The sequence below is a fragment of the Mastomys coucha genome, unplaced genomic scaffold, assembly GCF_008632895.1.
Source record: "Mastomys coucha isolate ucsf_1 unplaced genomic scaffold, UCSF_Mcou_1 pScaffold22, whole genome shotgun sequence".
NCBI lineage: Eukaryota > Metazoa > Chordata > Mammalia > Rodentia > Muridae > Mastomys > Mastomys coucha.
In genome coordinates, this window is record NW_022196905.1 from 217223263 (window position 1) to 217237189 (window position 13927).

Genomic DNA, 13927 nt, shown 5'->3' on the forward strand with positions numbered 1-13927 from the left:
AAAAAAAAAAAAAAAAAAAAACAAACGAATAGCAACAAACTTAAGAAATTCTGTTTACCCCTTTGTCTGATCCTCTTAAGATTCACTCCTCCCTGACTCATGGTTCCTTATAACAACTCACCTCCTATCATCAGCCCCTTGACTCTCCACCCTCCAGTATCTATGTAACCTCATAGCATCAGCTCCTTGAGTCTCCACCGCAGTGGCTATCTCTTCCATCCTGTTCCCATTCATGACTCAGTGTGCCTCTCCATCTAGAATGCTCAGAGCTTCCAATGTCCCATAACTTTTTCTCTACAAGTAATAGCACACATTTGCATTTATTTGCACAAAGTCGACTGACACTATCCTGTGGGTTTGAAATCCAGTGTGCTCATTGGGAAGAGGCACTCCTTGGAGAGTAGCAGCGGATCTTCTGGTCACTCAAACTCCATGTGGCCATGTTGTGCTCTTCCAGAGGTTCTTCTAGCTCCCCACTATGGCTGGCCACCCTCTCCATCTTCAGTCTCAGCTGGTTCTGTTTGCATGGTCACTTCTTTTTTTGTTGTTTTGTTTTGTTTTGTTTTTTGAGACAGGGTTTCTCTGTGTAGCCCTGGCTGTCCTGGAACTCACTATGTAGACCAGGCTGGCCTTGAACTCAGAAATCCGCCTATCTCTGCCTCTCAAGTGCTGGAATTAAAGGCGTGTGCCACCACAGCCCAGCGTGTGGCCGCTTCTTTAGAACAGGTCTGATCATATTGCTCTAGTGTTTCCACTTGCCTCATCTAAGTCCATACCTTGGCACAAGCCAGCATTCCTGAAAATGAGCCAACATGAAGAATCTGCTCTTTGCCAACTGTGCATATGGGTCCAGGCTTGGACTATGGGTTTACCACCCCTAATTCCTGGGAGGGTCTGTGTGGTCCACTGATACAGCCCACCCACTCCAGGGACAGGATAGTCTACTCTGCCATGGCCAGTCTCCCTCTTCCCCACCCCCCACATCTGACCCCTCCTTTACATGCAGTATTTATCTTTACTCTTATTCTGTCATAGCTCAGATGTTTGCCTGAGAGTTCCCTCCCTGTTGGGTTCACCACAGGAATGAAGGGATGAAATGTCAGGTATGCGGCATGATGTTTAAAGAACACAAGGAGAGTCTAGTGTGAGACAGGAGGGCAGCCTGTTACACTACTCAACTGTGCTACTCATCTGTGGGGGCCTCAGCCTAGGGAGACATCAGACCCCAGCTGCTGCCAAGAGCCTAGAAGGAGTACTGCAGAGCCATGAGCTCCCCCCCCCCCCAGAGAAGACCAGCACCATTTACATACTCTCATGATGTTTGTGGTGTGTTGAGAGAGGTCTCTAACATCTTTCCTCCAGGGAGTATTCAAAACAGCATGTAAGATCTACTTAGGGATTCATCTAAATAGGGATTAAGATTTTTCTCCCATCAAAAGTTATAGCTGGGGAGATGAGGTTACTAAGGGAAATGTAGACTCCTTCGTTAGAAACCTCTAAATTTGGGTGGACACAGGATTTGGGGACAAGTTCACTTAATCTGTGTTAATTTCTGAAGCATTTTTTTGGTGAGCATTTTCTTGTTAGAATTCAGAGCACAGAATAGGCAGACTACAGGAATTATACCATCTATAGGAATTGAGAGTTTCCAAGATGGAATATTTTATTGTTGTCTTTACTATTTTTATTAATATTAATCATTATTATTATTATTCCTGATTTTGGCTCATGATTTTCTAAACCTTTATACTGGGCATAGGAACTTCAGTTCTTTAGGTAGAAATCAGCCAGGGCATTTTGCTCCACAATAGCCTCTGTCACCAGGGCTGATCAGCAGGATGCTAACATGAAGATGGGCACACTTGATATAGGATATGGTTGGCTTTTCATACAAGGGTTTGTAAAACTCCTCTCTATCTCCCCCAGGAATAACTCGGGGTTCACACCATCAGACACAGTGGCTATCATCTTCTGCTCTACACACAAGTCCCTCACCCTAGGTAAGTGACTCGCCCAAGTTAAAAACTACATACTGCCTTAAAGAATTGTGACATTCGGAAACTTCTCAAGTTAACTGGACAGGACTGCCATTCATTTAGACCAAGAACAACAGTCAAGGGCAGGGAGCATTGCTCTAGAGTCTGTTGTTTGATCAAACCAATTTCTGAGGACCTAATTAATAATATAGAATTTAGCTTAATTTACAATCATGTTTTCCATTCTCATGAAAAATGATCAGTACAAAATGTTAGCCTACATTGGTTGGGGTCTCAGAGGCCTGTTTCTGAAAATGCAATTGGCAAACCTTTCTTTGGATGGCTCTAGAGTTGCACCTGAAAAGCATTGCCTTTTTTTCTCCTGGGAGCTCATATCAAGATGACAATAGTGAATGCTATTACTTGTGGTTTGGTGATTGATGTTAGTTTAAAATTCATTTTTTAATGTTATATTGTTTTCTACGAAGGTGACTTAGCCATAGTGACTCATTTGGATTGACAGTAATAAAGGGAAGTCATATTTTGTAGTCCGCACAGTCCTCTTGCCGAGAAGAAGACATGCGGACACTAGGTTCCTTCTGCAGCAACTGTTTATTTGTCTCCATCCATAGAAAAAAGGGTCGAACCCAAAATCCGCACTGCTTATATACACCACAGTGCAGGGTATCTGCCCACAGCGTGGCGTGTCTGCCCATGATTGGCTGTTCGCTCATTACCCTACGTAACACCCCAGAATGGGCCGTGACATGGCGTCCTCTCACTCCACACACATGCGCAAACAGTTGTTTACTCGACAGCGGAAGTAGGCGCCATCTTGTCATGGCGAATGCCTCTCAAGCTTCACGGCTCCCCACAATATTTATCTAAAGAAAAAGATTAAGAAGAGTGCTAATGTCTGCATAGGCTTATCCAACTTAATGCATTATTCCGCTAACCTGGGGGACATCTAGAACCTGTGTTCTCAGTCGTTAAAACTCATGAAGAATTCAGGAACTCTATTAGAAAATACCGTCATTTTGGACTCTCTGAGTTGTTGAGGTATTGCATAAAAACTCAAATTAAAATTTGCTCACATTTAAGACATTCCTTCATCAACCAAAAGCAGATGGACTTCATGTTTTTATAAGTTGTAAATAAAGCTCTTTGGTGGGGTCTTTACCAGTTTTGTTAAGTTTGGAAAGTAATTTCAAAATGAGACAACACTCTTCAAGGTAGTTTGTGCCTCTGGATCCGAAATCTCTATAGTCGCCAGACTGAAGGAGTAAACTTTGGGATCTGCATTCCAATCCTGATGGTGTGCTTGGTATTAACATCGTTGAACTTTGCATCTGTAAAATGGGCTAATTGTCTACTCTCAGTATTACTGTAAAGCTTGCAAACTTTGCAAAGTACCCAGCAGAGTCCTGGGTGGATCCTAAATGGCCAGTCCCTGACAGAGTCCCTGACAGTCACTGTGTTCCGGAGGTTCTAGAGACTGTCTGAGGGTTCGTCTCACAGCTGGCTCACAGCTGGCTCACAGCTGGCTCTGCTGCCCAGAACCCAGTGCCCTCCATAAGGCAGTTCTGATATTAATGTTGTTAGTTTAAATGTGTTCTGCCAGGGTTCCAGTCACATGACCCTGTCATACCTTTTCCTGGAATAGAAAAGAAGGCGTCTCTGCCACACATTGTTATAGATGCCACATAGGGCATGCGAGGCTTATGAAAACCAAGAGATGTACCCAAACGTCAGAGGGGCTCAGATGAGGCCTCCTCCTAGAGCACATGTTCATGATGGCTGTCTTGTATGCAGTCTGCAGTGGGCGATTAACCCTGAACCTTCTTGGGACTTGCTGTGGAGTAAAAAACCCAAGTGGATGATAATTTCTATTCTCTCTGACCCTCTTCTGAGCATACATGGCTAGTTGAACCTTCCGCAGGAAGCACACCCAGGGGTGACTGGGGGCGGTGTTGTTTTTTTCCTTTTGTTTTTTCAAGGCAGGGTTTATCTTTATATCCCTGCCTCTTCTGGAACTCATCCTGAAGACCAGGCTGGCCTCAGACTCACAGAGATCTGCCTCCTGAGTGCTGGGATTAAAGGCATGTGCCGCTATACTTGGTATTTCTATTTTTTTTTTCTGGTTTTTTCGAGACAGGGTTTCTCTGTGTAGCTCTGAAGACCAGACTGTCCTCGAACTCAGAAATCCACCTGCCTCTGCCTCCCAAGTGCTGGGATTAAAGGCATGCGCCACCACCTCCCGGCTGGTATTTCTATTTTTATAAGCAAATTCATTCAAATCCAAAGTCTCTTTTCCCTTCCCTTACTCCCAGGGTCACCCCCTTTGCCCTTTATGCCTTCTGAAAGCTGATTTGCAGAAATAGTTGCTTTTCTAGAAGGATTAGATGAGCTCGGGTTTCTGTTTGCTTTTAAAGAGTTCCCCTAAGAAGTATACACTTGGCTCTTCCAGTGATAGTCCGATACTGTGGCAGCCAGTGATAACACAGTATGGTGACGTACCTGGGTAAGACACTGTGGTCGCTGTGACTACGCATTGAGTATAAGATGCCATGGTAGCTTGTGGCCACATCATGATTGTAAAACACTGTGATAGTCTGTGTCCACACGGCGATGCTAAGATGCTGTGCCATCGATGACCACGCATTGATGGTAAGACTCTATGGTACGCAATGGCCACACAGTGTAAATCCTTACCATTTTATACTCTGATGAGCCTAAGCTCTCTGAGAACTAAAAGCCCTAAATGCCTGACCTGGCCTCAGATTCCCGAGGTCTAAGATGAGAGACTTTGGCTTCCACTTCATGGATTCTGCAATCCTTGCTCCAGCTCAGCTTCCTCTGGTCATTGCTTCCTCTTCCTCATTGCTTCTTTTTATCTTAGACAAAGTGCCCTTATTTCCACATATACCAGGAGATGACTGCTAGAGTAGACTTGGAAAACCCAGTAAGTCTGCTCTGCCCATGCTCACAGGCCTTCTCCTGGTGTCCTGATATCTTCGGGGTGGCAAATAATGTGTCTCCGTAGTGACGGAGCTGCAGTCCAGTCGTCATGCAGATAGAACTTTTTTGTTTTGGAAGAAAATCACACTCCAGAAAGTGGGTGGAAATTCCATATAACATCATCCAGAAATATTTTGTTTCTGTTTTTACACACAAAGATGAAATACAACAAATTATGATATAGCTGCTTGGCACTTTAGAAATACATCTTTTCCTGTGTTAAATGCTGTCATACTATTTCTTCCAGTGATTTTACATTCACACACACACACACACACACACACACACACACACACACACGCACACACCTCAAGTAAAATATGTTAAAGGAAACAAGAGATTACAGCTTATGATTCTACCTGGTTCGTATTTAAGAATAACCAGTGCTGTCCACGTGGTACCCATGTGGCTTGGAAAAGCCTCCCCAGTCCCCTCCGTGCATGCGTTCATCTTTGGTTTATTTTATTGTTCTCGCCTTACCCTGTCTTGGTCTCCCATGTGCTCACATCTCCACACGTGCTATATTTGATTCATTGCTTTTATTAGCGCATTTGCCATTGATTGATTAGTTCTCTGTATTAGTACTTTTTCTATTGATTGATTGCAGATGAAGTGACTATTTGACCTTTAATTATGAGGCTTCCTATTGGAAATGACATTGAGCTATGGCCTCACATAATCCATCTGGAAAGCTTGACATGATGCCGTTCCCTGGAGTTCGTTCACTAAGGAAGGAAGCCTGAAGGAAGTACAGAGCTATCACTGTGCTTCATCTGAAACAAAACTACAGGGCTTGTTTGCCGTGCTCCTCCAGCTCCAACTGGGGTCGGAGGCAATTTCAAGACGGCAGCCTTGCTGTGGGTTGCCATAGAAGCCAGGAACTCTCACTGGCCACTCTGCAGTTTGATGGTGATATTAGTGTAATAATGAGAAGGTGTTTTACATAGCGGAGATTGAAGAGCAGCTCAGCTAAGACTGGCTCAGTACACAGTCAATAGATTTCATCAAGAAAGAGATTGGATCCCAGATTTATCTTTTTCTCTCAGGGATTTAAATCACTTGGTTTTTTCTAGAGTATCAACATATAATGAAAACTTTTCTAGCTACACTTAAGAAGAGAATGATTCAGGATGTTTAAGGTCCTTAAGTCCTTACACGGCCTATCGGTTTGTAATTTAAATAGCAAAATAAAGAATATCATCTCAGTGGCTTATAACTGTCATTTATAGATACTTATATAGACAGTCAAATCAAGGCAGCTCCTCCTCATGCTGTCCACAGTACATTATGAGTCTGTGGCCCTTGCTCAGCAGTGGTAGGAAGCTAATAGCTGGAAGCTAAACAATGGAAACTTTTAAGATTCAGGAGAAAGTAGGGAGAACCCAGACCTGATGCTTTGCTAGACCCCTGCTCCTGGTACTAAGTCACAGTTCTGGCTCTCAGCTGGACCAAGCCACGTAGCTGGGAAAGCCATGGCCATGGTGAGGAGTCACACATGGTGCGTAAGTTCTTCCAGCTTTTAGTTTCCGTGGTCTGGTTCCGTTGTGTCCCTCTCCATAAAGTAAATCTTCCTCTTAGGTGTACGAGGGAAAGTTCTTCAAAGGAATTGCAGCTCTGACTGCTGCCTGAGGAGGTTAGTAAGCACCTCACGGGGCTGGGAAGACACCTCCATAAAGCCGGTGCCAAACACGCTTGAGGACCTGAGTTTGAGTCCCCAGAAGCCATATAAAGCTGACTAGTGTGGCATGCATCTGGAATCCAGTACTCCTGTGGTGAGGTGAACACAGGAGACCTCCCCTACGCCCACCTCCGGGAGCTGTAGGGCTAGCGGTCAGGACAGATAGCGGTCAGGACAGATAGCGGTCAGGACAGATATCAAAGGTTGTGCTGTAACTTCACATGTGCTCAGTGGCACGCCAACACTGCCCCTCCCCCAACACACACCCCTGTGCATCTCCAACACGCAAAGGTTTTTCTTTTCCTAATCCTCACACTGTCACGTTAAGAATGGTTAAGAGAAATAAAATCACAAAGTGATCTTTTATTCAAGTTTAATCGAAAGCTTTTCAAGATGGTGAAGAATGAACTTCAACTAGAACTGAAAGCGTGAATAACAGTCTGATCTCTTTCTTAAGGCAGAAGTCAAAATGACAAAACTTTGCAGATCTGGTAGTCTCTTTATCCCAAAGCCTAACTATAATTCTGTTTGATACATGAGGAGTATTTTAACTGCCACAGAACTGGGCATCACTCTCTGCAGCAGTTATTTAACCATTGGTACCTAAACATGTGGTGATTAAGCAAGGCTGTAACTACTAGCTCACTTTGCATATGACAAAAGAGAACATAATTTAACTTAGCTCAGATCACATAATTAACAGGCACTAGTACTGAGTATTGTACGTATAAGACCGTGGCATGGATTTGAATTGTTTTATTAATTATTTATCAAGAAAGTTATGAATACATTCTCATAAGATGTTTCAGAATACTTAACACTTCTAATTATTCTTTTTTTAAAAAAAAACCACTATTTCCATGTGCCCCAGTTATAATCAGACACTCGTCTCTTATTTTTCTTTATTATAATGAAAACATACTATTTTCAAGTGGGTCTTTTTATGTGTGCATACATGTATCTCCGTGTGTGTGTCTGTATGTGTGCATACACATGTGTACAGGCACCTACAGAAGCCGGAACATCTAGTATCCCATGGAGCTGGAGTTGCAGGCCTTGACAACCCACCTAATGTGGGTTCTGGGATCCCCGCTCTTCTGCTTACACTTCATCAGCAAGCACTCGTAAGTGCTGAGCCCTGTCTCCAGCCTCTCACATGGGTGAGAGCCATCCCTTCAGGAGGGTCTCCACCAAGCAGCCTTCCCTTCAGGAGGGCACTCCGTTGGCAGTCCATCCTCAACTGCTACAGCCACCGTGCCTTCTGACAGCAGGCTGAGAAGGAAGAGATGGAAATCCAGAGTAAAGACAGGAAATAGAATCTCTGCGATCTGCCCTCCTAACAGTCACTGCCTAGTTACAGGCTGGCAGTGTGGTGGTTTTTCTGTTTGACAGTGTCTTGGAGATGCCTCTGTAATTAGGGACCCAGAAGATTTTGATCACCTCTGTCATCTGCCTGGCTTGTTTTGTTTTGTTTTGTTTTGTTTTTAGAAGAAGGGGAGAAGGCATACTTTCTCTAACAAAGTATATTTCTCAGTTTTGTGGGGGTTTGCACTAGATTTGATGTCGCTAGATTTTTGTGGTCAGAACTTAGGAAAACCCAGGGTTCTGTGTCCCAAGTATGACATTCAAGGTAAGGAATCTTGTTTGAAAGTTTCGTGGCCTGAGCTTCTATTGCTCTTTCTAACACCATGCCAGATACTTAGCTAGCTGACACGGGGTGCCCAGGTTCCTTCCGCCTGTCCTCTGTACCAGTGACCATCAAATGCCTACGTTAGAAAGCCACTAGGAGACCCCCTCCCTCCTCAGTGCTGACCGGGTAGCCTCTGCTGTGGGCTGTCCTTACACTGAACTTCTACTGAAACTTCTGACCTTTAAAGAAAAAAAAAAAAAGTAACAGAGTGATTCTTGAGTTGATATAGACATTTCTTTTATATTATCTTATTCAGCTTTGTTTTTAATTGTTTCTGTACCTTTCATTGATCTATTCAACATGTTTTCAATAGGAGTAATGAAACAATTGCCTACATTAATGGGGTACTTACCAGGGACACCGTGTGCTAAGTACTGAAGTACTTAGTAGTAACAAGAAGTAACCTACCGTCAAATACTATCTTGTGGACGGCTTTTCAGGCGAGTTCACGCACCACTAGCCAGCCGCAACTCCAGCACCGGCTGCTCCAAGGGCAGATCTTCACTAGAGTGTTCAGGTCCTGTTGCAAATACTGTTGTTATCTGGCTCTCTAGCAAAGAGAGGCCTTGCTAATTAATTAGCATGATGGCTTCAGAAAGAGGATGGGATTGGTGCAATTACTGCCTTGCTATGTTGCATGATAATGATCGTAAGTGGGTTACCATTGATATCCTGTGGACAGCCTGAAACTTTAGCAATCCTGTCGGCTTGCCTTAAGGGTCTAGCAGGTCCCACAGCCTACACATGAAGCTATTGACAGTGCCAGAGCTTGAGCCCCACCTGGTTTGGGGGGCACTCCGGGAGAGGGTCCGTGCCTGCCTGAGACTGTGCAGACAGTGGCCTACTCTGACTGTAGCTGTGTGGGAACTGTGGCTGTCAGCTCCTGCAGGCTCCAGAATGTGTCAGGAAGGACAGAACTAGAGTTCCAGTGTAGAGCCAAGGTCTGTCTTCTCATGCTGAGTCTTTTTTGCAGTTGAGCGCCAGCCTGGCAAGGGGATTTTCGTCCGTAAAATACAGTACTTGTAAATGTTCTCGGCTGAGACTTTCGGGTTTCCTTGCCCTAAATATAGTTTTCCTAACAAAAAAGAGAAGTGCCAAAGTTTATGTAGCCTAATTAATAAAAGAGTCAAAATAGAACAGTCAAAGGCTTCTTTAAAATTAAAATTAGGACTATTCCTTCAGACGCTGTTGGGGGCTCCTGAGGCCTCACACTTCCTGGAAGAGGGAGAGAAACTTTTTCTCAGTAGCGTGTCCCTGCTGAGCCGTCCCTGTTCCTCCAAGTAAGCGGTGGTCCTTGCTGCTGTGAGCAGTCCTAAGTGAACTCATTGGTTCTGATGAAAAAAAATGAAAATGAGGGAGGGAGGAGGAGGGAGGGAGGGAGGGAGGGAGGGAGGGAGGGAGAAACAAAGAAAAGAAGGAAAGAGGAAGACAATCCTTATTGCTATTTAATATCAGCTCTTCATGATAATAAGCTTTTATTTCCATAGTCAACTATAAAGTGATGAATTGTACGCATTGGTAATCAGCCCCTGTACACCATATTTCTGAAAGGGACATTAGGGACATTCTATAAGGACTAAGGGAAGACATCCCTTATGTCATCCCACATGCCCTTTCCTACCCTTTCCAGTGAGGCCATTCCCACACCCTGGAACACCAGGAACCCACTTCCCAAGCCTTCCTCCTCACCAGTGCATTCTCTTTGAGTTACAGAGGGATTTGTTTATCATGATTATTAATATTGAGGAGGTTTGCCTCCAGCGATACTAAAATGTGCATCACAGAACAGCCCTGCTTACCATGTTAGAAGTGAAAGGATCTCACCCAGGAGATGCCAGTCTCTTGAAGTTACAGCTCTCTATCTCAACTGGCAAACAGGCAGGCAAGGAACAGCCCTCCTTTCAGAGTTACATCTCCAATTATTTATTTGGTCTTGTCTCTTCCCTGACGTTCCCTTAATTGAGACAGACACTGTGAGCCGAGGAGCCTGTGTTTAGTGACAGCCAGCACTTGCTTTAGAGTAGAGAGAAAACTACCGGCAGCTAGGGGCAAAGGACACACCCATCTGTAGCCCGTCGTCTTCGCAACTTTGTGCCTCTTCCTTTACCTCCCCCAGTTTCACCCCTATCACTAGATAGGAGAGAGGGAAGCAGAGAGACAGAGACAGAGACAGAGACAGAGAGAGAGAGAGCCTTTAATCGAATCTCTTTCTTCTTTGCTTAGAACTGGCTTTTGTTACCTTGTGGGTTCTTCCTTATCCCCCTAGTTCTGGTCCTTGTCCAGCTTCCACTCCAGCGAGGACAAGCCGACAAGCCCTTCTGATAGCATCAGGACAGCAGAGCATGAGAGGACAGCGACAAAAATTTCTGACTCAAAGGACACATTAACCCAAGCACCCGAGGGAGGGACACATAAGGACCCAGACACGGTGATGGCCAGGGATCTAGGCATGCAGGGCCCTGTGGGAGGGAGGCTCAGGCCATTCTTCAGCAAACATAATTGGCGTTGGAAAGAAGGAAAGCAAATTAGGTTAAAACTGCTATGTCAAGACCCCCGAGCGACAGCCAGACTTGGCCTCACTGGTCCCTGGGAGGACTTGCCTTTTTGTCCAGATGAGAGAGGAGGCCGCTGCGGGGTTCTGGATGGACAGGTGATGAGGCTGAACTTTCAAATTTGGATGACTTCCGTGGACACTCAGTTGGCTAGGTAAAAGGATACACCATGGAGAAGCAGGAAGATCAGTGAGAGACTATGATGCAGACCAAGATCAGCATCAGCGGACAAATGCAGACCTCATGGGAAGTGCTGGGTGTGTGAGTCAGGGCTGTCTAGAGAAACAACGTACAGAATGAATATATATGGGATTTTATTAGAGTGACTGACAGGCTGGCGCTCCGCTAATCCAACAATGGCTGCCTATGAACGGAAAGCCCAGGAATCCAGAAGTTGTTCAGTCCATGGGTCTAGATGTCTCAGCTGGTCTTCAGTACACATCCCAATCTCAAAGAAGTAGGTTCTAATGCCGTGAAGGAGTGAACTTGCTAGCAAGCAGACAAAGAGCAAAAGCTCCCCTCTTCCACGTCTTTAAATAGGCTTCCAGCAGAAGGGGTGGCCTAGATCAAAGGTGTGTCTCCTACCTCAAAAGTCCAGACTGAAAGTGGATTTACCCATTTCAAACCAAGCAAAAAAACCAAAAACCTTACAGGTGTGCCTTCCATTTCTGGATTGTAGTTCATGCCAGATATAGTCAAATTGGCAACCAAGAATAGTTATGATGTGTGTGCAGGAGAGAGCAGGGACCAGCAGCCTGAGGAGCCACAAGTGTTTATTCTGTTAGGGAGGGATGTAGAAGAGTGGGTCTCAGTGGGAGAAAACGGGTTTGGGGACAGAGGAGGGTTTCTGCTTCAGGCGTGAAAAGCCTTACCCCAGAAGGTACTGTCTCAGTCTACTGAGCAGATGAAGTCACTCAACAGTGGACAGCCAGAGGGAAAAGAGTTCTGAGGACTAGCAGTACCCCAGAAAGGAGAGAGGTATAGTTATGTTGATAAGAGAACAAATGTAAAGTGCACTTGACCAGACCAAGATTGCACTCCCATACAGCTGAGTTAAATACTGTCAGAAAGAAGATGTGAAAATGCTTTGAGTCATTGGAAGATGTTCCTAGCAATCATTTGGTATTCACTATGTGCAAGGCACCATATTGGGTTAACTTGCCTCACTATCTCAGCTAATATTCATAACAACCTTGCGCTGTACTCATGGCCTCATTGTCCAAATTAGAAAACTGTGAGGGATCAAATAGCTCACCCTGGTGTTCACAGCGAGTACCTCACGGAGCTGGCACATCATCTTGCTGATGATGCCTCTTACTTCATAGCTATCGAAGGCCTGACTCGTGAGCCTGGCTCATTTTCCACTCATGTGGAAACTATCCAGGGGCAGACAAGCCAAGAGCTCCCTCTGTCTGGATAGACCAGACCCTCTGTCTCATGCTCGCCCTTAGCAGTTCCGATATGCAGCAGAGGCCAAGACCGCACATCACACTCACTGACTTTCATCTTTCATGAAGGCTGTGACCTCTCATTTGTTAACAAAATTGACCGCATTATTTTGGAAAATTAAAATTACCTGCACCAGATTAAGTACATCTATTAGGCATTCAAAGAAGGAAACAGGAAGACTGGGGGGAGGCAGGAAGTCACACTTGTTCTTTCCAGAACTGACTCAGGATTTTCTCAAGTTCTTCTAGCCAGAAAACTAAATGAGATATTTTTTCTCAGGTTTTTTGTTTTGTTTTGTTTTGTTTCATTTTGTTTTTTTTTGTTTGTTTGTTTGTTTTTGTTTTTCAAGACAGGGTTTCTCTGTATAGCCCTGGCTGTCCTGGAAATATATTTTCTTTATTTATATTTCAAATATTATCCTCTTTCCTAGTTTCCCCTCTGAAAATACCCTATCCTCCCTCCCCTTTTTTCTCAGTTTTTAATGTCATTAAGATGGAATAGAATTGGATAATGCAGTAACTAAACAGCTTCAAGCAAAACAAAGCACAGGGATCTGACTCTAGCTTTTTTTTTTTTATTTGTAGTCGTGTGTGAGCCTTTTCTTTAATATTTTTTCTTTAATTAGTGCATGTTTATGTGCATGTGTTCATGTGTGTCATGTGCGTGAGACTGCCTGTGGAGGCCTGGAGCTGGAGTCACAGTCTGTTGTGAGCCACCTGATGTGGGAACTGGACACTGATCCAGTCCTGTGAGAGCAGTGTCTGAGTCACTGTTCTGCTGTGAAGACACCATGACCAAGGCAACTCTTGTAAAAGAAAGCATGTAATTGGGGGCTGGCTTACTGTTTCAGAGATTTAGTCCATTATCATCATGATAGGGTGCAAGGTGGCATTCAGGCAGACATGGTGCTGAGGAAGCAGCTGAGTGTTCTACATTCCAGATCTCCAGGAGGCAGCAGAAAGAGAACTGGGCCGGGCATAGGCTTTTGAAACCCCAAAGCCCGCCCCCAGTGACACTCCCTCCAACAAGGCCACGCCTCCTAGTCCTTTTCAAATAGTGCCACTCTATAAAGATCAAGTATTTAAGTATCTGAACCTGTAAGGGCCAGGCTTCTTCATAGCACCACCAACAGCAGCAAGTGTTCTTAACCACTGGCTCATTCCCCTGTCCCTGCAGAGCTAGCCTGTTTAGAAAGAGAAGTGGATCTGAAGACAAACGACTGAAGTTAGCCCTCCCCGTCAGGACCATCTGTTCTTGTGTGTCGATGCACAGTACCACTGAGAAGGTGACTGAAAGCCATGCCAACGAAACAAGTGTCTACTTAGGCTGTTTAGTGAGGGTCTAGGTCACAGCTTACACGTCTGCCATTTAACTGGCATCGAATGTCTTTCTGAAGTTGCCACTGTCTGTCAGAGCAACACAATGGTTTTAGAGAACACTAAGCTTCCATGTTAGAGGTGACAGCATCAGCTTCTGTTTTACATGTCTCATGTGACAATAGTGTTGTGTTGTTGTTGTTATTGTTAGTAGAACTGAAGCATATCTTCTTTTTTTTTTTTTTTTT

General features: G+C 44.6%; 1 protein-coding gene and 1 long non-coding RNA gene across 4 annotated transcripts in view; one reads left to right on the forward strand and one right to left on the reverse strand.

Moving 5' to 3' along the window:
• Window positions 1–13927, forward strand: part of Slc10a7 (solute carrier family 10 member 7) — a 233262-nt gene that overhangs the window by 202530 nt on the left and 16805 nt on the right. For 2 of the 3 annotated variants that reach the window (XM_031340381.1, XM_031340382.1), the window contains exon 10: window positions 1927–2000. In XM_031340381.1, the coding sequence (XP_031196241.1) occupies window positions 1927–2000 (74 nt within the window). Of the gene's footprint in view, window positions 1–1926; window positions 2001–13927 lie in introns of those variants that run through there. The other variant, XR_004110067.1, reaches the window with a different exon arrangement.
• LOC116069616 lies at window positions 7414–9597 on the reverse strand. Its single transcript, XR_004110070.1, has 2 exons — window positions 8771–9597; window positions 7414–7944 (listed from the first exon to the last, which is right to left on the reverse strand). It is a non-coding gene; the product is annotated as an uncharacterized LOC116069616 (long non-coding RNA).